General features: G+C 54.8%; 1 protein-coding gene across 1 annotated transcript in view; it reads left to right on the top strand.

The window, feature by feature from the left end:
• Positions 1-23,881, top strand: part of ACOX3 (acyl-CoA oxidase 3, pristanoyl) — a 53,087-nt gene extending 29,206 nt beyond the window's left edge. Inside the window, exons 11-18 of the mRNA XM_020281839.2 lie at positions 1,310-1,430; positions 3,717-3,839; positions 4,104-4,217; positions 10,128-10,243; positions 15,542-15,716; positions 16,876-16,943; positions 18,894-18,980; positions 21,856-23,881. Coding sequence (XP_020137428.2) covers positions 1,310-1,430; positions 3,717-3,839; positions 4,104-4,217; positions 10,128-10,243; positions 15,542-15,716; positions 16,876-16,943; positions 18,894-18,980; positions 21,856-21,975 — 924 coding nt within the window. The 3' untranslated portion in view covers positions 21,976-23,881. The remainder of the gene's footprint in view (positions 1-1,309; positions 1,431-3,716; positions 3,840-4,103; positions 4,218-10,127; positions 10,244-15,541; positions 15,717-16,875; positions 16,944-18,893; positions 18,981-21,855) is intronic.
• Positions 23,882-24,099: the final 218 nt, after the last annotated feature.

Raw genomic sequence — 24,099 nt, 5'->3', positions numbered from 1 at the left:
GATTCGGTCTGTGAGTTCAGCTGTTGTTCTCCTTTTGAGAACTTGATGGTTTTGCAAAGTCGGCACTACCAGCCCCTCAGTAGATTTCATGGTTCCAAGCCTTCCATAAACAACCGCACAAAGGTCTAAATCAGCCGACTGGATTCAAGTTGACAGCCAAGGATTTGTGCCAGCAACGAGCATGCAGATCCGTTGAGATCAGCCACTGCGTGAGGAGGAGTCCGTTGCTAATTTCTTGGTGGATGGTTTGCGAGCAGGTTTTCCACAGTCCCCCTGCTGCCTCCTGAGTGAGAGTAAGATGTAAATCAAAGAAATGCGTTTGGAAATGGGTTAGAAATGCTGCAGACAGGGGCTGTGTTCCACGTCGGCAAGAGCCGGCGTCAAATGAGCATGTTGTAGAACGTTCAGCATGAACACGGAGGAGTCCAGAGGCAAGGATGGGAGGGGCGGCCACCGGGGTTCATTGCAGAGCAGCCCAGCAGCCCAGCGGGGCCTAAGTGGGAGCTTTCGTGAGAAATGAAGAGGTGGCCTGTTTTTCCCTAGCATGAGTCACTGCAGCTTCTGCCAGCTGACGTTTGCATTGTTCTCCTGCTGATAATGCTGTAGAGGGTGGTCACGCTTTATTCTTTCTGCAACTCGTGGTTTAACCCCAGCACAGCAGGGCCTAAGAGTAGCCCCTTATTTGAAGCTGATAACACTAGTAAAATTGATCATTTTGTTTAGCAGGGGTGTGTGTCTCTTTCTCATAGTTGTCTTAGTTATTAGATGTCAAGTAGAAGCGAAAGAATCTTTATAAACATGTGTTGGGCAGGAGGGAGGAGGACACGAGCACCCTCGCAAGGCCGATGTCAGGTGCCCTTAACCTTCTGGGAACTGACGGACCCCAGCCCTCCCCTCTCCCCGCAGGGAGGTGCCGTCTCCAGCGTCGGCTCTTACTCCCTGGCCCTTCTTCATAGTTTTGCCACAAACAATTGCAGCCTCCAGCTGCGTGCTGTTCTCTTACACTTGTGAACTTTGCATAAGCTGGTGGTGATGCCGGTTCTGCACTTTGTTTCGGGACACACGTGGCGTCCCTGAGGTTAATCTGCTGGACAGAGCTGAGTCCGTTTTCATTGCGCGTGCAGGAACCTTGCCATAGCCACCCTTGGATTTTCAGTTAAAATTGGATTTCCTTTTCTGAAATTGTGGGTGTATCTTGGATTGGACTGGAGGGGACACAGCCCTTTGATACTAGTGCTGAAGCTGACCCATGACTTTTGTTGTCGGAAGTGTCTTCTCACCTGTTCTTGTTGGATTCCTTTACCCAAAGGCAGAATTTGGACATGAGATCCACGCTCTGGCATCGGCTGGCAAGCCCCTGGCCTCGTGGACGGCCCAGCAAGGAATTCAGGAATGCCGGGAGGCGTGCGGAGGACACGGCTATCTAGCTAGTAGGTATTGGAAATGCGGGGTTGGGGGCGGTTTCCTGTCCTACACCTACTATTTGCTCTAGACCAGGGGTCGGCAAACTACGTCCTGCCCAAGGACCAAATCCAACCTGCCACCTGTTTTTGTAAATAAAGTTTTATTGGAACACAGCCATGCCTAGTCCTTCACATATTCTCTACAGCTGTTTTTACACTGCAGCAGCAGAGTTGAATTGTCACAACATAGACCATGTGGCCTGCAAAGCCTGAAATATTTCCCACCTGGCCCATTACAGTACAAGTTTGCCAGCCCTGCCCTAGACAGGGCCTGCTGCTTTCTGATGCCTGGTATTTCTACCAGGGGATAATGGGGATAACGAGGAAGTATGGAGATGCTGTGTGAATGAGCCCACTAAAGCCAGAGCGGAGAGCAGGTTATCTGCATATTTGACTTTAACTCTTTGGTTCATGACTTGGTATAACTAGTACCAAGTTTTATTCCGATAGACAATTCTTACATTTAGGGAAAAAAGAGTTAGTTTTATTGGCATTAACTGTTGTTTAGGCAGCTGGTGTGTGGCTAAGATAGTGGGTGACCAGCCAGCCTGGGACCAGGTCCTGGCGTGGCCTCCCTGGTGTCGTAACTAGGAGAACTGCTTGACCTCACTGCACCTCGGTTTCCTTGTGTATAAGATGGGGTTAGTAACAGTGTCCTCATAGCATGGATTCCCTCCAGGATTAAGTGAATTAATGCATAGAAGGTGTTAGCACAGGATCTAGCATGTAGTATGTGCCCAGTGACTTTTATCTGCTATTGTTATTAGTAAAATCACTGTCATTATCTGCAAACCTACACAACTTCCTTTGTGCTGATCTTAATTGGTTAAAAACTGGTTGTTCAGAGAAGCCACATACTAACTCAAAAGAGCAACAGAATTGGCGAAAACCCTGCTGACCTACAAAAGCATTTTAGGTTCTTGCCAAGTTTTGCAGCTCAGTGTTTGTTTGCCCCGTTGCTGTCCTGGCGTGTGTGTGCTTCAGCGTGGGGTGGGCAGCAGTGTGGCCCCTGTGATCCCTCCACACTCTGTGTCTTGTCACCTACGACATGTGGGTAGCCACGGCTGTGCATGAGTTACTCATCTACATGTTTTGTCCTCTGTGCAATGCTCTTAGTAGGTTTTATTTGTTGTTATAACTCATAGAAATGCTATAAATAGTTCAGCTTTGTTCTGTTTTTAAATAGAATAAGAAAATTGAATCTTGCAGTATTGCAGAAAACAAAAACAGCTGAATCAAGGTTCATTTCATGTACAAAGGCTGGCTTGAGACCAATAAGACCAAAGTCAACAGGGATAAATGAGAATGCCTTTATCTAGGTTTAAAATACCAATTGCAGGCCGGGCGCAGTGGCTCACGCCTGTAATCCTAGCACTCTGGGAGGCTGAGGCAGGCGAATTGCTCAAGGTCAGGAGTTCAGAACCATCCTGAGTGAGACCCCATCTCTACTAAAAATAGAAATAAATTAATGGGCTAATTAAAAATATATATAGAAAAAACTAGCTGGACATGGTGGCACATGCCTATAGTTGCAGCTACTCAGGAGGGTGAGGCAGAAGTATCGCTTGAGCCCAGGAGTTTGAGGTTGCTGTGAGCTAGGCTGATGCCACAGCACCCTAGACCGGGCAACAGAGTAAGACTCTGTCTCAAAAAAAAAAAAAAAAATACCAATTGCAAGTTTTTCCTGTAAGGTCTCTCTTGCTGTTCATGTTCAGTGGCTGAACCATGGCATGGGCAGGGGAGACGGGATTTGACAGCAAGTCAGGGGAAAGCGATCAGGTTCTGGCTGAGCACATCCTACCGGCAGCATGTCTCACACCCTCCCCGGCCCCATCAGTGCCCGTAGGTGAGTGGGAAAGGGCTAGTCTCCTCCTGTCCCTGTGGGGCTCCTTCCATCCAGCCTCACATGAGAGAACATTTTCCAGCAGAGCCGATGCCTTAAAATACATGAGGGAATTGGGCTATTTAACTGGCAGGAGAAACAAAATAAAAATGAGAGTTGTCTTTAAATATTTGGAATTTTTTGTGTAAAAAGAAGGGTTCATTCAGTTGTGGAAGGAAGATGGGCAGCCCCCGAGACTGTTCCCGTCTCTCAGTGACCCCCATGCTGGGGACGGCTGGGCTGGGACAAGAGGTGGGGTTGCTGGAGCCTCCTCTCTGGTCACACTGGGCCTGGCTTCTGAGATTCAGACAGTGGTGGCTGTTTCTGCAATGTGCACCTGCAATGATGGCCATGTCATGGGCTCCTTGCAGTGAACCGGCTGGGGGTCCTCAGAGATGACAATGACCCAAACTGCACGTATGAGGGCGACAACAACGTCCTGCTGCAGCAGACGAGCAACTACCTTCTGGGGCTCCTGGCACGCTGGGACCAAGGTGAGGCTCCGCTGCACACCGGGCACCCAGAGCTCACCTGGGGGGATTCCTTTGGCCCCCACAGATTAGCTTTCTGTTACTATGTACCCTGCATTTGCAGGAAGCAAAAAAAGTCATGCCTGAGCAACTTCCAACGTGATGGGCTGTGGTGGTGGGGGGGGTTGAGACACAGACCCTGGCTGGGGTGCTGGGTATGTCCTCCAGACAGTTTCTGTGGTTTGGGGTCCCCTGTCTTTCACCAAAGTCACGGGATGTGCGTCCTAGGTGGAGCTCGCCTCCAGAGCCCTCTGAAGACGGTGGACTTTCTAGAAGCCTATCCTGACATCCTTGGCCAGAGGTTCACGGGATCCAGCTTTGCCGACTGCCTGGACTCTGCAGGTAAACATGGGCTGTCCTTGGTCGAGCGGGCAGAGGGTTTCCCTGGAAACCACCAGGAAATGAGCTGTGCCTTGGGGAGGGGCCTTGGCAGTTACAGCGGGAGCCGGGGACAGTGGCAGCACTGGGGTCTGCAGTCCATGTATTCCACAGTGCAGCTTCTCCCTGGCTCGTTCCTAACTCAGTGTCTGTGTGTGCCCAACGCCGAGTTAGGCGCTAACTCCAAAGGTGAAATGAAGGTACCCGCGCTCTGCCCCGCACCTCCCTCCTTCCTTCTCTTCCCTTCCCCTCGGGGGCCTGGTCTCTGTCCCACAGCCTCCCAGTGACTGCACTGAGTGCCTGGGCCTTCCTGCCTGCCACACCTGCCTTCACCCACCCCTGCCCCCAACTTCAGACGCCCCTTCCCACCCTCTGTGCACCCCTTCCCAGCCTCAGTTTACCCCACACGCCCCCTTCTCTGGAACCTGTGGCACAGGCTCGGTCGCGTCCACGCCTTGCCCCTTGGTTGTTCCCAGCGCAGAGCCAGCGTGGAGAACCTTCCACGTCGTGTGCTGCGGGAGCTGCTGCAGGCTCCACCGCACCCACTCAGGGTCTGTCCCTGCAGAGGTGGGATGAGACGCTGGGGCCGTGGAGGTAACGAGGAAGCAAAGCATATTCCATTGCAAACCGTACTCGATCTTGACGCTTGGTTTCTTCTACGGAGCGTAGTTGTGTTCATGCCATTCCCGAGTTAATCCTACATATGTTGGTTAATGGCTCGATCTGCATTTCCGGGAGTGGGGTGCGCAGGTACCCGAGATGCAGCTCCTGCTCTTGTGACTCTGTGGTCGAGATGGGACAGGGCCACATGCCAAGGTCACCAGTGTCGGAGAGCAGAAGCCTGCAGGGAGGCTTCCTGGGCTGGCAGCTACCCCATGGGCCTGGGCTGGCCGGGGCAGCCTCTCCAGGGTTGTGTCCTCGGAGCTGAGAGCTCTGCGGGAGGAGGCGGTGGCCGTGGCACGCCTGAGGGTGGGACGTCTCGGGAGGAGGCAGAGGTTGGGCCTTGCTCTGTTCTGGTGCCGTGATGTTACCAGGTGCCAACAGGCAGAGCAGCTCCGCTCACTTGGGTTTCTGTTTGTTTTGATGATTCATGTTTTGAAAATGTTACTCTGGGAGAAAGTCACTCTGACTGCTCTGTAGAAACTGATGGATGTGGTCGAGGTGGCCACAGCAGGACCACAGCATCGGAGATGGAGAGGGCCCGGTGGATGGCTGGGTGCCAGGGCTGCTGTGAGCCCCCTTCCACGGAGACACCATGGGCCGGGCTTGGAGTGTCCTGTGGGACACCCACAAAAGACTCCCTCGGCTTCGGCTGCCCCAGCCAGGCAGGTCTGGGGACTAAACTCGGGGCAGGATTCGGCCCGAGCCCTGGGACTACAGAGCTCAAGATCTTCCGCTACAGCCCATGGAGCCTTCCTAATGGGCAGTGAAGACGGGGTCAGAGCAGCCCCAGGTCCCCGACACCCTGGTGTCACCGGCCTCTGCAAGAAGTGCCTTCCTCCCACCATGGTCTCCCTCTGTCCTGCCAAATCCCACATCAAAAAGAACAGCTTCAAGCCACAGTGGAAGTCTGATAGCATCATCACCTCATTTGTTGATATTTAGAGTCATTCTTCACTTCGGCACCACAACGCCTGTTTCCTGGGATCTGGAGCCTGACTCTGTGGAATATGAAGGCTGACCTTGGACCCCATGCCCAGTCCCCTCGGGCCGGGTGGAAGCCAGCCATCAAGCGGGATGGACACGTGTGGGCGCAGCATCAGGCTCCAGCCAGGCCGCCTGGGTTTGATCCAGGCCCTTCTCCTGCCAGCCACGGGCCTGGGCAAGTCCCTCACCCTTCTGCCTCAGTTCCCTCGTCCGTGGCCTGGGGATGGAAATAGTACCTCCTTCCTAAGGTTTTGCACAAATGAGTGAGTTAATATGGACACAACACTTAGCACGGCACTTGGCACCAGAGAAGTGCTCAGTAACACGGACGATTACACACAGCCATGTGCGGCTTAGGGTTTAGACAGGAAGCCCCATCGGGGCACCATGTATTCCCCTGAGCACCGTTTAGCAGAACGCTGGAGGTGGAGGAGGCACTTGGCCTTGCGTTCAGGAGACCAGAACGTGAGCGACCCCTGGAGGTTCTGGGAAGCCCCTGTGTCCTCAGAGTGAAGGAGCCACCAACCAGGTGCATGTGGAGGGCGCATGCCAGCCCTCGGGAACAATGCTGATGTGACAGCAGCAGCTGCCATCCCTGAGCGTGTGCCTCGTCTGTCCTCACTCCTACAGGACTGCTTTCTCGTTCGCCATTTATGGGAAAGGACACTAGAGCAGAGAATTAGGGCAGTGGCTGAAGCAAGAGTCAAGCCGGGCCAGGCTGGCTTCCCACTGTCTTTGCTCTGTCCACATCGTCAGCAACCAGGAAACATGTCTGCAGGTGACCACACAGGGTCATGGCTTCCCTGACTATAACTAACCTTGTGGATCTTAATCTAGGTTTTTAAAGGGCTAATCGGGGCTAGGATCAGTGGCTCATGCCTGTAATCCCAGCACTTTGGGAGGCCAAAGCAGGAAGATGTTAATTAAGGCCAGAAGTTCAAAACCAGCCTGGGCAATATAGCAAGACCCTATCCCTACAAAAAAAAATGCAAAAACAAGCCAGGCGTGGAGGTGCGTGTAGTCCCAGCTACTCAGAAGGCTGAGGCAGGAGGACCCCTTGAGCCCAGGAGCTCAAGGCTGCAGTGAGCTGTGATCGTACCACTAGTCCAGCCTGGGCAACAAAGCAAGACCCTGTCTCAAAAAATAAATAAATAAAGGGCTAATTGGAAACAGGGACATGCTTGAAGATCTATTTCTGATGTTTGCAAGTTGCTTTCTGAGCTTCCCAAATGTTGCCACAGAAAGAACTGGAAACTGACTTAATCATTGCAATAAGTTCTACCCAACCAAAAGTTTCTTCCTAAAACCATTACTCTTTATAAAGTCGGAACGTAGACAAATGATCCACCGGCACCTTTGTGTGTCTTCATGCCCTGCTCATCTTCATTCCCTTCCACTGAAACTGTGAAGGCAAAAGCAATTTTGTGTACCAGCATCAGGAGAAATGCCAAACTGATGTAATTTGTTTTTCCTATGACTGCCCTAATTTTTGCAAGATCCAACAAAAGGAAAACATTTTCTGGAGGAAAAAATGCAAGTGAAATTCACTGGGTGAAAGTGGTTTGGCAGAGACCTGAGTCTTCACACACAGAGGCGCTCAGGGCTTGGCCGGCCCCTTCGTGTCAGGGCGTTGGGTCACTAAACCCCAAATCTTGGGCTGACAGCACAGCCTGTGTCATTTTGATCTTTGGTAAACGTTTTGTAAGTGACTTAAGGCTCTCACGCTCTGCAGGACTGGAGAGACGCAGGCCTTTTCCAGGAATGCGACACCTGTTTGGAAGATGGAGAGATTTTGCCTCGGAGTCCCTCTGGTGGGGTTCAGCAAAGGGCCGCTGTGACAGGGACCCTAGGAGGGTCTGAGCACGAAGGCTGAAGCTGTGTGTGTGGGTTCTTGGGCCGTCAGCAGCCTCGTCCCAGGCAAGAGAATTTACTGCCAGATAGTGCCCCTTTCCCATGATTTGTTTCATTGTTGGTCTTTCGCTTTCAAATAAACTCTACACACGGGACACCCCACACTCACCTGCCGCTGTTGCGTGTGCTCCCACATGCTCGCTGGGGAATCTTCTCCCCTCCATGTGAACACGTCACAACAATGTGATATATTTTTTCAGGAAAAAATTAAGAACTAAAAGTGGAGTTTCTAAAAAAAAATGCTGTGCAAACCCAACTCATTATCAAGCTTATTTCTCATTTGAAGCACAAAGCAAAATCTAAACTGGTCATTGACTTTAAGCATTGTGGGTTAAGTTTGGTTTGGAAATAGCTTGGAGAGTTCAGGTAGCAGCAGTGCAGCGTCCCCTGCAGAGGGACACTCCTAGGTGGTGTTTGGGAGGGACGCTGAGCCGTGCGGATGTGTTGTGGGACATGGGCCGCTGGTGTGGTCAGTTTCTGGCCCGGCCCATTCCTTGGGTCTTGTTGCTGTTGTCGCTTGTTGTCCATGAAGAAAACGTGACTACAGCGTCCACCTCTCCCTGCTGTCCCTGACCGTCCCTCCTGTGGGGAAGAGCCTGGGAAGCAGCGGAGACTCAGAGGCACCAACAGTGGGGGTCACCAGGGCCTCTGCCGCCAGCAGCGTCCTGAGGGCAGCATTTAAGACGCAGGAATGGACACGGGCAGCCTGTGTGCTCTGCAGTGGCCAGAACAAAGTGCCACAAACTAGGGGTTGAAAACAGACATTGATTCTTTGATAGTTCAGGAGTAGAAATCCAAAACCAAGGTGTTGGTGGGGCTGTGCCCCTAGACCTCTATGGAGGGTCCTTCCTGCCTGTTCCAGCTACTGGCAGCTCCAGCGTCCTTGGCTGTGGCCGCGTCACTCCTGCCTCTGCCTCCGTGGTCACCACCACCTCCTCTGATGTCTCCTTTTCTGTCCCTCATGAAGACACTTGTCGTTGGGTTTAGGGCCCAGCCTGGCCCAGGAGGACCTCACCTTGGTACCCTTAATATAACCACATTTGCGGACCATTCGCAAGTTCTGGAGGCCACAAGGTGGACGGCTCTCCTGGGACTACCATTCAGTGCCTGCACCGGCTCCTGAGCACCCGTGCGGACGATGCCTGCAGCTTTCCCCCGCGTGGGGTCAGAGAAACCGGTTTCCATCCCCCATCACTCCTGCGCACTGTCTGTGAAGCAGTTTGGTTTGGTGTTCAGTGGCTTCTCGGTTGTGCTGTGAGGAGTCACTGGTGTAGCAGCGGGAGAAAGTGCTGCGACAGGAACCCGCAGCGGCCGGGTGTTTTCTCCCCAGGGAACTGGGCTGTGCGACGTGGAAGGAAGTCTCGAGACCCCCTTAGCCCCTCCTTGGGGCCCAGACCCAGTGTGGCCAGATCCCCGTCCCCTCCCTGGGGGCTCTGAGCTGAGAGCAGCTGCAAGCAGAGAGCTCCCTGCTCCCTGCAGCCCTGGGTTGCTCGGGTCCAGGGGCTCAGTGCCCTAGTAGAGGGTGGTGAAAGCGTGGCCTTGGCCAAGTGGCTGGTATAAACCCCACCCACTCACCCACCCGTGCTGCCTCTTCAGTGGAGGTGACAGCACTGCCTGGCAGGATCTTCGGGGACAGCTCTGTGAGGTCAGTGCTAGTTAGGCTGTGAGGAGGGTGGCCCACAAACATGGCACCACCACTTGGGGGAGGGGAGAGAAGGGGAGCTCCAGGGTCCCTTTGGTCTGACACCCTGCCACGCCAGTGTCCTCTCCCTTCTGCCTTTTACAGCTTTGTCGGGGGATTATGCATGGGGTGTATTCTCAGGAGACCAGGTGTCAGTGTTCAGCTCCACAGCTGGCCATTGAGGGGGCAGAGTGGACAGAGGCCCCCTCTCCCCTTGTCCCCTGGCCACCATCTGCCGGGCAGTTGTCCTGAAGCCCATGCGAATCCCTGGTGACATCAAGGGAACAGGGCAGTCTTTTATACAGACAGGTGTGACACACAAGCCGGAACGTGTAGCTCTTGCACAGGAGGTGCTGGCCTCGAGCTGGCTGTGCATCCCTGTGGCCTCTGGGGTTGCTGGGACAGTGTGGGACTCAGGAGAGCCTTGTGGCTGAGCCAGGAAACACCCTCAGCCATGCCTACCACTGCCTGGCCACGGCCCAGCTGGGGGGCATTGGACAGTTACCCTACCTGTGCCTCAGTTTCCCTATCTGCAAAATTGGACCTTGCAGTGCCATCTGCCCCTGGAGTACCTGTGTGACAACCATGAGATGCCCTATTGTTACTTTTTTCCTTCTGTTTCTTGTTTTTCGAAGTCCCCTTGGCAGCGTACAAGTGGTTGGTTTGTTACCTGCTCCGAGAGAGTTATCAAAAATTAAATCAAGAGAAAAGATCAGGAAGCAATGACTTTGAAGCAAGGAACAACTGCCAGGTATGTGTTTGTTTTAAAAATTGCTTTTTGTGTTATTTACTTCTAATTCCTCTGCTGTCGTGTCCCTGGCAGTCAGACATCCTGGCAGCTGCCGGCCCTCGGGATCCTGTAGCCGTGGGCACAGCCTTGACTTCCTTGCACCTGCTCTGCTCCCCTGTGGGATGGGAATGGGTCGTGGAAGGAGTGGTGGATGATACACTTAGCGTCTGATGACATCCGGCCCATAACCGGAGCTGTTGCTGGAGTTGGCGCGTTCGGTGGGGAGAGCCCGGGATACCGCTGTGCGGCCTCAGAAGGCTCCTGACTCACAGGGGTCGCTGTGTTCTGCACTCGGCTGTTCTCAAGTCATTATCGCCTGCACCGAGCGGCCAGTGGAGATGGTCCAGGGGTGACTTTTGGTTGGCTTTGGGAAGTGCTTTGATTCTCACACTTGGACAGGGCTGTCGCTCACGTTCCAGGCCCCCACAGTGCAGAGACACCCTGTTATGAAACTCCTCCTTACGGCCAGAGTCTGATTGTCCTGTGAATCCATTCCTGTCTCGTGTGTCTGCATTGGAGGCTGTCGCGCAGGGTGACCGTGGGCGAGGAAGGCATAGGAGCTTGCAAGACGCTGCTGTTCCTCCTCCTCAGCATGGTCAGCGAGGCTGTGTCATGCTCAGTGCTGAAGTCACCCGGTCACCCAGTCCAAGTCTGCCTGTCCCCTGCGAAGGCCCCAGACCCCACCCCTACTGCTTCAAGGGGCAGCATCTCCCTCTGGCCAGTATCTCTAGGAAGCTGCTGGACACACCTGGGTGAGGAGATAAGAATAAAGAAGGGGGACCAGGTGCAGTGGCTCATACCTGTAATCTTGACATTCTTGGAGGCCAAGGGGGGGAGGATCACTGGAGGCCAGGAGTTCTAGACCAGCCTGAGCAAGAGACCCCATCGCTATTAAAAATAGAAAAAATTAGCTGAATGTGGTAGGACATGCCTATAGTCCCAGCTACTCGGGAGGCTGAGACGGGAGGATCGCTTGAGCCCATGAATTTTAGGCTGCAGTGAAGAGAGAGGGGCTCCTGACTTCACAGCCTCCTGCTGCGCTCGAGGAAACCCACATTGACTTAATGGCTTAAAAGAAATGAATTCAGTAGATGGCCACGGTCAGTAGAACTTTTGGTTGAGGGCCACAGTGACCGGAAATAGGAGGCTTGAAATGACCCTTCTGGGATGGCCTCTTTCTGCACCCGCCTTGGCCTGTGCACAGCAGGTTTGCTCATTGAGAGATCGGTGGTGCCCGTTGGCTTCTGCTGCAGATGAAGTCGCCATTCTAAGGTGGACATAGAGACACTGCCCCGAGCTGTGAGTCAAGAGCCCTGAAGAGACAGCGAGCACAGAGGGGCCTGTTCCTCACGACATCTGGTTCCCTTAAACTTCCTGGAAGATCACTGTGGGTCCTTGGCACCCTTCCAGGCCCCAGTCCGTGCTGGACCCTGGCGCGTGACCTCACAACACCCGCGTGTGGGGCTCGGTGGTTGAGAAACGATTCACCTTCGGGCCTTCACTGAGGAACTCGGCGACAGCACGTCAGCCAGTCCCGAGGCACAGGCTGGCCCTGGTCCTGCGTCCAGCTGAGACGGTGTCCCTGGGGAGAGCTGGGGAGCCGCCAGTCACCCACAGGCACAAGCCCTGAGGCGCAGGGAAGGGAAGGTAGTGACCACTAGGGGGCTCCGTGTTCCAGACCAGAGGGGGACATTTCCGACAGCCAAGAGCTCTCGCCGGGCTGGACGCCAGGGGGCCTGAGGAAGACACGGTCCCTCCCCTGTGGTGTAGCATGGGAAGAAAACTGCAGAGGATGTTTACATAACCTCCCCGTGGGACAAGCCTTCTTAAGGGAGACAGGAAACCTTGAAGCCATAAAAGAAAAGAAAACTGTCAGATTTGACTGCACAAAAGTTCAACATTTCTGAATAGGAAAAGACACTCTAAACAAAACCAGAAGATGAACAGCAGACCCGGGAAGTGCGTGTAGCATGTGACCAGCAGAGAGCACCGGGAAGGAGCTCCCCCATGCTGGGGCAGCCTGGGAGCTGCGGGTGGGGGCCACACGTCGAGGCCATCGGGCTAGGACAATGGCACTCAGTGGACGGGTGAACATCTGTCCTTTGGGGCAGTTATTGGCCATTTCTATTAAAAAATATGCTCACTCTTTGACCTGGCGGGGGGTGTTTATTAACTTTATCAGTCTACTGTGCCTGCCAATGAAAGCTGCCATTTACTGTCTGCCCGACGCACACAGTAGGCTCTTAAAGCATGCATCTCTCTCACTTTCCAACTGGATGACAACGTCACGTGTTCAGCAGCCAGGAGACGTAAAAGGGCACGTGGCAGCGTGTCCCCACCCCCACATCGCCTCACCTTCCCCCCCCGGGACCGTGAGGGTTAGGTTCCTGGGGACCCTCCAGAGATGTGCCCATCAGAAGGCAGACAGGGATGTCTTTTCTCCCTCCAGCCATATACTGGGCCCTTTACACATGTCACTTCATGTCTTAGTTAAGGCTGTTGAGGCTGAGAGAAATGCCCGGGTCTGCTGCCCCGAGCTCCCCACGCTGCACAGCCAGCATCTGGGCTTGGACAGCCTGGGCTTCGTTTTTGCCTGAAGTATCCATCACTTGTTAAGATACAGAGATCCCGAGGCGTTCCCACATACCAGGTGGCGCACCCCACTTCCCCTCCTGGGCTGGTGTTCGCTGGGGAGGCTCATGATGGGGAGCCTCGCCTCAGGACTTATGGGGGGAGGGGGAGGCCGGGCACTGGGGGCCCCTGTCCGTGGTGTGCCAAGGTCACTGCTGCGAAGTGACAGCCAACCCTCAGCTCCGCCAGGTCCAGGAAGTGCCTTGTCATGGTTCTAACTGGGGACAGTGATGCAGTATGGCTCTGTAGGGACAGTGGAGACAGTTCTGGAAGATTCCCTGGAGCAGAGCCCCAGCCTACTGCCCTGTTGGTGGTACAGCTTTTGGGTGCAGTGGGGCTCGGGAGCCATGAGCACGCCTGGCCTGAGTGCACCAGCCATAACCAGGACCTGGGGATGCTTTGGCCATGGGGAGAGACTGTACCTGAGGCATCCATCCCCCAAGTCAGCACCGTGGGGACACTTGCTGGCCCCAGCCCACCTTGGTTAATGTTGTAGCCAGATCTGCTGGTTGCAGTGACAGACTCCATTCAGGTGACTGATGGCTGTAGCTGGACATTTCGCAGAACACAAAGCCGTGCCACACATGCCAAATCCCAGGGACTGACAGAGCCACCACCACGAGTGCTGCCCCAGTGCTGTGCAGGCGGTTAACACCAGAGGGATCTCGCTTGCTCCTCAGCAACTTTGGGGGCTCCCCCTCTGCAGATGAAGACCCTAAGGCTTGGGGACCTGAAGCCGTCTGCCCTGCCAGGTCTGTGTTCCTGAACCCAGTGGGACTCAGAGTGCGGCTTTTGACTGCAGTGAGGTTCCAGGTGGGCTGCCTTCCCAGGCCTGCCACTAGCCTGTCCAACCCACACCACAGCTGAAATTGAAGAGTGTCACTGTCACAGAAAAACAAGATGAAACAGCATCACTTTACTACTGGGAAGTCCACGTGGGTGAAAAGCGGGAGAGGCTAGCAGGTGCACAGAGTCAGCCCCAGTTCTGAGAATGGCCTCCCTGCCTGTGCCCGGGCCCCGCCGGGGTCGGCCTTATCCTGGGTTCAGAGGACATGTGCAGTAGGGGGAGAGGTGTTCACAGTGTGGGAGCACATTCTGAGGGTGCTGGTGGGTGACAGCATCCCTGTGCTCTAACGACGCAGGAGCCAGCCTGCCTGGATCCAGGCTGTTTCCCACCCGTTTCGTTGAATTGGTTGAGGGAGGGCGGGGCGACCTGGGCAGCGGGCAGCGTAGTGCCAGCAGCAGCACTCCCAACGGCATGCATTCTCAGCCTCCTGCCAGAGGCTCTTCAAGGGGCCTGAGGGCCCTGCCTCTACTCAGCAGAGCTCCAGGAAATCTAGACGCCGCTCCTAAGGAAGGGCACGTGCTCAGCATGCGTCTGCAGGAGCAGGGGCGAGCCAAGCTGCACCCAGGGCCACAGCTGGCCCTCCCGCTACTTGGACAGCAAGAAGCAGAGGAGCCTTCCTGGACCAGTGGATGGCCTGCCCTGTAGCGTGTGTGGCCCAGCAGGGGTCTTGGCCAGGACCAGTAAGGCTGGCAGCTGGCAGAGGGCAAAAAGCATCTTCTTCCCGTCTGTTCTCCTGAGGTCTCAGTGGGTCTCGCAGCCAGAGACTCTGTGTTGGCTCCGGAAGTGCAGGCCAGGCCTTGGAAATTAGGCCTCCTCCCTAGTCACCTGCTGGGGTGTAGCACCTCCTTCCTGATGTGCTGCCATGTTGTTGCAACATGTTGCAACACTTTGTTGCAAAAGGTTTGGGGGCAGCGGCACGTGCCAGGCAGTTGACCAGGGTCTCTCACGGCAGTTTGTCATCTCCACCCCATTCTTCACTTTGCTGGATTAGTCTTTATATTTCAAAAGTGGTGCATGTTCATTCTAATAAGATAAGCAATGCATATGTTGTTTTCCTAATTTAAAAAAATCTGATAAGATGATAAATTAGAGATGAGGAAAGAAAATGTAATAAGTGAAGCTGATAATTGCCAGCGATTGTTTTGAGTGATGGTTAAAAAAGAAAAAGTTGGGAGTGAGAGGTTTTCAGTGAGTCCCTGCTCCGCCCACCCGGACAGCACCGGGACTCGTGATGGACACAGGTGTAGCTGGGGCCTGTCCCACCTTGGCCTCTCTGTGGCCATTCCCGTGTGAGTGGGAGAGAGACTGCTGCTTTCAAAGCTTTGGAGGAGAGGCCTGTGGCCACACCCTGGACGGTGAGAAGTCACCATCGGCCGAGTTCCTGGAGGAGCTCACAGGGCTCCTGGGACACTGGCACACTCCAGCAGCAGCGGTGTCCCCAGCTTGCCCCAGGCCCCGCGCACTCTATGCTGGTGCCACCCCAAGTTCTAGACTGAACGAAGCTGAGCACAGCCATGGAGCAGCCTGAGGCCTCAGCACATCAGGAATCAGCTCCCATCCTGGGGTTTCCTTGCACGGCCTTTTCCCTTGTGTTTTAGAAAAACATTTCTCCTGCCATGTGTGTCCATATGCTGCTTCACTTCATGTTACTGTCCTCCTCGGACACGCACCAGAACACAGACCCGAGCGTGTGTCCCTATATTTCTTGCACCGTAAAGTCTGAATTGTGGCTGGGCGGGGCTGCCTTCCCGTGGCCACTGTGGCTCTGTCTTGTTTTCTAGGTGTACTACTGCCGCTCCTTGGCGCTGGCGTTCATGGAGCTCACAGTGGTGCAGAGGTTCCACGAGTACACGCACCAGCCGGGCGTGCCGCCCTCGCTGCGGCCCGTGCTGGGCCGGCTCAGCGCCCTGTATGCCCTGTGGTCCCTGAGCCGGCACACGGCCGTGCTCTACCAAGGTGAGGCCCTGCCGCCCTGGGGACTGGGCAGCCTGCCGTATCTAGGAAGCTCCGCTTTCCCAGCGTGGCGTTGCTTCCACGTGGACTTACTCACAGCCGAGGGAGGCTGGGGGCAGGACAGAGCCCAAATCCCACAGTAAGTCCAGCGTGAAGGGCAAAGAAGTGCAGGACAGCGCTCCTGACGTGCAGTTTTCCCTTCACTCAGGGTCCTGTTCAGTTCGGAGAGTACTTCCAAGTGCCCCCGTGGGGTTGTGTGCTGGGCTCTGCACCCCGGGCTCTTGGGCACAGATAGACACAAGCCCAGGAGTGCCCAAACAGAACTCTGGAAGGCTTCCTGGAGGAGGGGTGCCTGGGCTGATTCCTGCAGTTCTGGAGGGAATGGGCTAAACTAGCATTTCTCAACCTTTTTTTATGATTGCTTCCTAAGGAGCCTTTTTAGACGTTTTTTCCTATTCTCCTGCCCATGAATTTTTACTACTACAAACATGCCGTGTACCCATTAATGTGCTGTGTGCACCTGGGCTTGCGAAGGGCAGGATCCCGTTTCCCTGCCAAGAACCAGCTCTTGCCCCGAGGAGCAAAGGCCTGAGAGTGCACAGGTCAACTGAGGAAGGCATGAGGGCGTCCAGGCAGAGGGTTGAGGGCAGAGCAGGAGCTTCCTTGCTGTCTGAGATAAACTCTTAGGCGGCAGACGGTTGTCTTCAGAAATCATCATGAACGTAGGTTCCACAATAATTGCATTCTCAAGTGTATCAGTGTGCTCTCCCTGGACCTGCTAAGACCCCACAGCAAAGCTGCACCTGCCCATTCCCCTGGGTGCTTCAGATGGCCCCGTGTGCCATGCACGGCCCCTCCCAGCCTCAGCCCACCCTGCCACCTTGGGCAGTGGTTCTGGGCACCCCAGGCCCCACGCCTCCTGTGTGCGCAGGCTCCTCTCTGCCTGGGAGCCCCTTCGGCACTTGCTCCTTCGAAGGAACTGGCCCAGCCTCCCGGCCCTGCCAGGCCTGTCCTGCTAGGGTGAGCTCCAGGCAGCGCCCCCCACCACAAAGCCCCACAAACAAACAGGCCTCCTGTGGGACGAATTTGGAAAATATCCTCAGGGTTTGTTGCTTTGGATTGAGCATGCCAGACCCAAGTGTGACCGGGCTTGTGCTTACAGGTGGATACTTCTCCGGCCCGCAGGCAGGTAAAGTGGTGGAGAGCGCCATCCTGACCCTGTGTTCCCAGGTAAGCCGGTCACCCTCCCCAATTCTGCGTTCACTCATGTTACATGCAGTGGCCCACGTGTTAGCACGCACCGCCTTTGCCTCCCACACATGCCATGCATTCGACATTGGTGAAACGGGGACACTGCGAGAAACACGCCCACGTCAGACATTTTATTATATTAATAGCAAAAGAGAAACTCGTAGGGGCATCTCTGGGTCTGCACACACCAGCCCCCTCATATGCCTCTTGCAGCTACACTGGGTGTTTGGGCTACTCGAGCTCCAACTTAAATTTGTCCCCTGGCGTTGCCTTGTTTGTTCTTTTACTGGGTTGTGCAGGAAGTCAGTGGCCCAGCCTCACGCCCAGGGGCTGCCTACGGGGACTTCACTGGCTGCTCTGTCCACGGTCACTGCAGCCACGTGGGACTGCTGGTGGTTGGAACATGCCTGGTATCATCAAGGATTTCAAGTGTTCTTTAATTTTAATGAATTTAATGTAAAGAGCCACCTGTGCTCATGGCTGCCACGTCGAGCGGTGCAGCTGCTGTTGGTTGTCACCCACTTCAATGGCAGGACCTGGATCAGTGCTGCCTGCACGTTGGCACCTCAGGCGACTGGACACGCTCCCTTGTCTCCCCTTTCTCTGCTCTCAAAGTGGACCCGGGACCAGGGAACGTCCTTGTGACTGGCTCTGAGCCTCTCCCAGGATTCATTTCGTACACCCCATCGCTGTGTCTGATTGCGGACTTTCACTTGTCTGAAAGAAAGACAGTGACAGGGAGGGTTTTTCCTGGGTCTTCCATGGTGCGGAGTTGCTGCTTATGAAAAAAAGCCACAGCTGTTCCCCTGCCCTCCGGCAGTCTGTGGCTGTGGCCAAGGCAGGCTGGCATTGCAGGCGGCTTTGTGTGTGCCTGTCCACACCTCGCCTCCACCCGGCATCGGCAAAGCCGGGTCCTTGTTCTCTCAGTGAGGCCTGTGTCAGCCAAGGGGTAGTGCCAGCTGCCGGTCTTCTAGGCCAGGGCCAGCAAACACTGCCGGGTCCTGCCGTCCACCTGAGCGTCATATTGAGGCATCTTGGTGCTTTATGGCAGAGGTGAATGGTGGTCACCGAAAACATCTGCTACCTGGTGCTTTACAGAAGGCGCCTGCCGACCCCTGGTCTGGGAGTCTCGGGCCCTGCTCTGCCGAGGGCCTCCCCTCCGGAGCGGCGGCCTGGCCTTGGCCGTGCAGAGGGCGCGCGCCATGCCTGGGCCAGAAAGGCGCACTCCCTGGTGTTGTGGCCAGAAAGGCGCACTCCCTGGTGTTGTGACGGTTTTGTTACCCGTGCTGGCCGATCGTCTTTCTTCTGTGTCATTAAGGTGGTTCCCCGTTCCAGTGTTCTATGCAGTGTGGACGTGGCATTTAATAAGTTATTTTAATAAAAATTTTTTGCATTTCAAGGAAATAATTGGGAGTCTCTTCCCCTAAGTTTCATTTGTCATGTTGTAGAATAATTTCTACAATGGAACGGGAGAGTAATAAAACTGCAGCCGAAGGAAGAGACTTCGTAGTAGGATGACTTTTCCAGGTGTCATAAATGCTTTCTTTGTTACATATTTTCTGCATGTACTTTCCTGTGTTGGAACATCAGTTGCCCAGATAAGCCAGGGATGAGAGACAACCCCTGAAGACAGCTGCTAATTAGTGAGCTGCAGAGTTGTCACTTTTATAAGCATTTCCTACCTTGTTGGGAAAAAACAAGCATTGGAAGTCTTGAGTGAATAGCAACATGGTCAAAATATGCAAATACACACCGAGGGGACCTGTAATCCGGCCAGTAAAAGGATGATGTTAGTAACGGAGCTGTGTGTGCCTGCTCAGGTTACCCGTGGCTGGGGGGCATGGCAACCGTCGGGCCGTGGCTGTTACTCAGTGGTCACTATGGAAATTCCTGGCAGTTGCCAAGTGTGTGGACTTTGTTTTCCAACAGCTGAAAGACGATGCAGTTGCCCTGGTAGACGTGATTGCTCCTCCTGACTTTGTTCTGGACTCACCCATTGGCAGAGCCGACGGAGAGGTAAGGGGAGCCCCCTCGACTGGGCTGGGGCCACGGGCAGGGCTGCCGGAGAGCTGACAGGGGCCAGAAGTTGGGGTGATCACACCCTGGTTCTTGGCCATGCTGCCTCCGTGGCTTCGGGGACTGGCAGCCCTGCTGCCTCTTCCTGTTGAGATGCGACGCGGTGGGAGCATCGCCTGCCCTTGCAGGCCAAGGTCGAAGGTCATCACAGGCCCGTGCAGGGATAGCGCTGCAACCTCCGCCCCTTCCCCTTCTGTGTGGCCGCCCCAGTCCCGGGTACCCCCTACCCACTGCCATGCGGGCACCTCGAGTTCAAGTCTTCTCTCCCCCACCTCGAATCCCCTGCCGTCTCTGCCCTCGGCCCCTGTGCTTCCCTGGCAGCTTCCACGGGGCTCCCCGAGGTCTCCTCCTGCGCTCAGCCCCCCGTGTTCATAATGACTTCTCAGGAAGCAGGTGGAGTCAGGCCGCTGCCCAGATGAGCTGCGAGGCCTCTGTGTTCTCCAGGCCCGTTTACACCATGCCCCCCACCCCAGCCTTGACTCCAGCTTCACAGCCCTCCCTTGTCCCTCCGGCCACAGGGCTGGTGCCTGCTGCTCCCGTTCACTGGGCTTGAGCCCAACACCACCTCCTCCGAGAGGCCTCCTCCGGCCTCCAGCTCGGGTGTTACCCCAGACATGTGTCCCAGCCCTGCTCTGTAACCCCATGGCACTCATCCCTGAGCCTGCGAGTCTCCCTCCCCGAGTGGCAATGCCTGCGCGGTGCTGCTCCCAGGTTCCCTCGGTGCCTCCCAGCACCTCTGCACCCGCGTGGCTGTGGCCCCTCTTCTGCTGCGGGGATGTGGTGTTGCAGGGTTCAGGTTACCTGCCTGAGGTCCCACGGTTGTGAGCCCTGGAACAGGTTTACCCCACCCCAGCTCCCCAAGACCATGTTCCTTCTGCTAAGGTGTCTATGGAACCCGGGGCTCTGTGAGGTGGAGACTGAACATGGATAGACTGGAGCCTCCATCTGCCCTCGTGGGCCGCTGAGATCTCCACTTCAAGAGGCCGTGTAGACTATCTAGGGAGGGGCAGGTGCTGGCCTCAGCATGGCACTGGCCTCACCTGGGTCGGGGCAGGTATGCCATAAGACGAGGGGCCAGCGGGCAGGATGGGAGGTGAGAATTCTTGGAGGAGGAATGGTGGCACAGCCGTGTCTAGGGACAGCCTGCTGTCCTGCAGCAGGGGTGCTGGCCACTGGACACCCTCCTAGGTCCCACATGCTGACCACATAGCAATCATGTCTACTTTCATGCTGGGAAACCAAGACGTGGAGAAGCCCAGTGGGTTGTTCACTGGGCGCACAGGTGGGTGGGCATTCGAGAAGGAGGCGCAGGTCTGCCTCGGAGGACCCTCCAGCACCCGGGTCTGTCCCGCACAGAAGGAGTCCCGAGAGGCTAGAGCACCCAAGCACTGCGCCCTGCTCTGCAGAGGCAGGGGAGTGGCCGAGAGGAAAGGGGAGCCCGTCCCCATGACAGAGAGGGGGCCCCTCTGACTCTGGGGTTCTAGTCATAGTTGAAACCGGAGCTGACTGGAAGCATCCCCTGGCAGGATGGTTTATAAAACGTGCGTCTCTCCCAGTTTTAAGGAGCTGATGTTTCAACCAGGTGCTACCAGGCAAGAAATTCACTTTAAATGAGCAAACACAGCTGTGGGAGATTATTTGAGACAATCATTAAATGAAGCCCAGAGCACCCAATTCTGAAATGTCACCTGGAATTTATGAGCCGCAGAGGAGCGGCCCGAGTGTGTCTGCGGTAGCCTAGGCTAGCACAGCGTTGGAGGAGTCGGGAGTGCATTTAGCAGGTGCAGGCAGAGCAGTTTCCTAAAAGTAAAATTGGTCGACATCAGCCAGATGTAAAATAGACCGTTCCCCGAGCCCATGGACTGGGTCATCTGCTCGGCCGCCACTCAGCCCAAGCTCTGACCCACAGGTCTAGAGTGGGCAGATTGTCAGTTGTCAGCTTCGTTCCACTCTCACGACCTCACTCTGAGATAAGAGCTCTCCCCTGGAGTCCGGAGTCCGGAGAGGAGTGTTGGTGGGCTGGTGTCTGGGCAGGACAAGAGGGTGGCGTGTGCCAGGCGCAGTGGCCCAGGACCCGGGGGCCACACAGCAAGGCCAGCTTATGCATGGTCCCACTGCTGCTCGGCCACATCCCGCTGGTGCCAGTGTGAGGGGACAGATTTCAGGACAGTGTGGATGTGCACAATCCTATGGTGGCCACAGTGTCCACCCTCTGTAGTTCATTTCCAAAGGCAAGGGCGAAGACTGACTTGCATCATAAATGTGACTTACGGGGCCGGGCGTGGTGGCTCACGCCTGTAATCCTAGCACTCTGGGAGGCTGAGATGGGAGGATCGCTCAAGGTCAGGAGTTCGAAACCAGCCTGAGCAAGAGCAAGACCCTGTCTCTACTAAAAGTAAAAGAAAATTAATTGGCCAGCTAAAAACATATATAGGAAAAATTAGCCGGGCATGTTGGCTCATGCCTGTAGTCCCAGCTACTTGCGAGGCTGAGGCAGGAGGATTGCTTAAGCCCAGGAGTTTGAGGTTGCTGTGAGCTAGGCTGACGCCACAGCACTCTAGCCCAGGCAACAAAGTGAGACTGTGTTTCAAAAAAAAAAAAAAATGTGACTTACAGTACTTTATATAATTGAGTTTTCTAATTTTAAAAAGTTTATATAAATTAAATCATCTTAAGATTTTTCTAAAGAGCAACAGTAGAGAATTTCCTGTGTTTTTAAACAAAAACTTCGGAGGGAGTCGCGTTTGCACACTGGGCCATCAGAGGAGTCCTTTGCCGTGTCTGCCCTCCGCTTACGGCGTCTGTCTCTCCGCAGCTCTACAAGAACCTCTGGGGCGCGGTCCTCCAAGAGAGCAGCGTGCTGGAGAGGGGGTCCTGGTGGGCCGAGTTCTCCCACAACAAACCCGTCTTAGGAAGCTTGAAACCAAAGCTGTAGTCGCAACAGCACACATTCAGCTAAATCTAATTAAGCTAATTGAACTAATTAATTCATGGGCGTCAAACTCAAGTTCCAGAAGACACCAGAAATTTCCGCTGCTTCCTGCACATGCGCCTCTATGCTTTGTCCACTGCCTGGCTCCTCCCTGCAGAGGTGACCAGAGGTGGTCTCCGGAGGGCTGACCTGGGATCCTTTGGCTTCGGGGAGCACTTAGGGAGCAACTTGGATGGTCACATCTTCCTGATGAACTGCAGGACTTGTGATAACTAGAATTCTGCATGCTCGATCTTCAGATGCAGCTGCCCGAGACATAGCAGACTGCTCATAATTGGGGGTTTTCTGCTCTGACAACTCTGCAGAGCTCCGCTTCGCTGAGGAGCTGGGAACGATTCTCTGTAGGCTCCACTTTCACTTTATCATGTAATCAAATTATAACCCATTTGCACAAAGACCAAATGCCATAGTTTAAGATTTTTAAGGGGGGAAAATCTATTTTAATACTTTTTTTGTGGAACTGAAAGTTTCCATCGAGGAAATGTTTCCAAAGAAAAAATGAGTAATGATTTGAATGTCTGGACAATTCAGTCTCCAACCTCCCAATTGTACACAAATTACTTTACACGTGATGCATTTCATCGTTTTGTTGCCAAAGTAGGTGAAGAGCTCAGTGCTGTGTGCCCAGCAAACCGTTTCTCTGCTGTGGCCTGTCCCCACAGCGCCAGCAACAGACTGCGAGGGTCAGCGCACCCCTCCCCTGGTCACTGCTGCCTCCCCCTCGGACGACGGGCTCGGCCGGGCGTTCCCACTCGTGGGTTCCGCGTCAGTGCTGCCCGAGCTCGAGTCAGCCCAGCTCTCGGGGCCTGTGTCAGCAGCAGGGGCGCTGGTCACCAGTGTCCTCCGACCTCTGTGGTGTGGGCACCCTGTCACCTTGTCCACTCTGTGACTGTGACCACCCTGTGTCACCATGGGCCAGCAAAGACATGACACAAGCTCTCCTGGGGTGGTGCTGAACCAACGAGGGCCAGTTCTTTATGTTTCCAAATAGCCCAGAGAACTTCGGAGTGTCCAAAGGACATGGTCGAGAATCTGTTTCTAAAGACCAAGCTTCCGGCGCTGGCAGCCTCTTGACTTCCCAAGCCTGTTTTCCTGGCTACAAAAGGTGCAGACCCTCCTTCCTTCAGGGCCATGGGCACCTGCGGGGTGGCTCGGGCCCACTTCAGTGAGCACCTTGGCGCTTCCAGTTCATCGTCTGACTGGGCAGCTGTGCGGTGGGCATGCTGCCAGCTGCTTCTCAGAGGAAACTGGTCCCAAGAGGCTGAGCCACTGCCGTGGGCAGGTGGCCAGAGGATGGCTGAGCTGGCCCAGGGGCCCGCCCTGGAGGAGGGGCTGGGCAGCGGACATTGCTGGTGTCCACTGTGGTCGTAACCGGAGCAGCCCCACCTTTCACCTCCCTCTGGTTTGGAAGCTTCCCTGGGTGGAAGGAAACTCTTCATGGTTTTCAGTGATTTGTGCATTATACTCCACTCTTCCTGCTTTCAACAAAAATGGAACAAAAGAAGGTATTCCAGACCCTTGCCAGTGGAGGTGGGTTGGCTGTGAGTGCAAACTCAAATGACACGCCAGAGGGAGGGCTCGTTCCTCAGGGAGGCCTCAGAGGCCCAGGGGCCCCCAAGGCCAGCCCCCTACCCAGGTCCCCAGCCGGAGGAGTTGGAGTGCCTGCTGCCACTCTGGCTTTCTCTGTGCGCTTCCGCCTCACATGCCCCACCCCGGCACCAGGAGAATTTGTATCTTTATAGCAAGTCCTCTTTCCATCTAAGATTATTCTTCAAATTGTTTTTAATAAAAAGCTGCCTGATTTTTGTATGTTTATTTTGGTTGCCTTATTAAAATCTTATGTAATTATTATAGTCTTCTATTTATTCTCCTTGGTTTTGCTTCTATATCGTAAACAAATAGTGATGGTTTTGCCTTTATCTTTCCTGATGACACCTGCTGGCCCTGGGAACAGTCTTCCACACCGTGAGCACTGCTGCCTGGCCCTGCATCAGGAAATGCCACCAGCTGCTCACACCAGGGTGGCCTGGAAAGACAGACTGGGCAGGGGACCTGGCGAGAGATCTC

The sequence above is a fragment of the Microcebus murinus genome, chromosome 16, assembly GCF_040939455.1.
Source record: "Microcebus murinus isolate Inina chromosome 16, M.murinus_Inina_mat1.0, whole genome shotgun sequence".
NCBI classification, from domain to species: domain Eukaryota; kingdom Metazoa; phylum Chordata; class Mammalia; order Primates; family Cheirogaleidae; genus Microcebus; species Microcebus murinus.
Note: the sequence above shows the minus strand (reverse complement) of the source record. Positions and strands in the feature narration are given on the sequence as shown.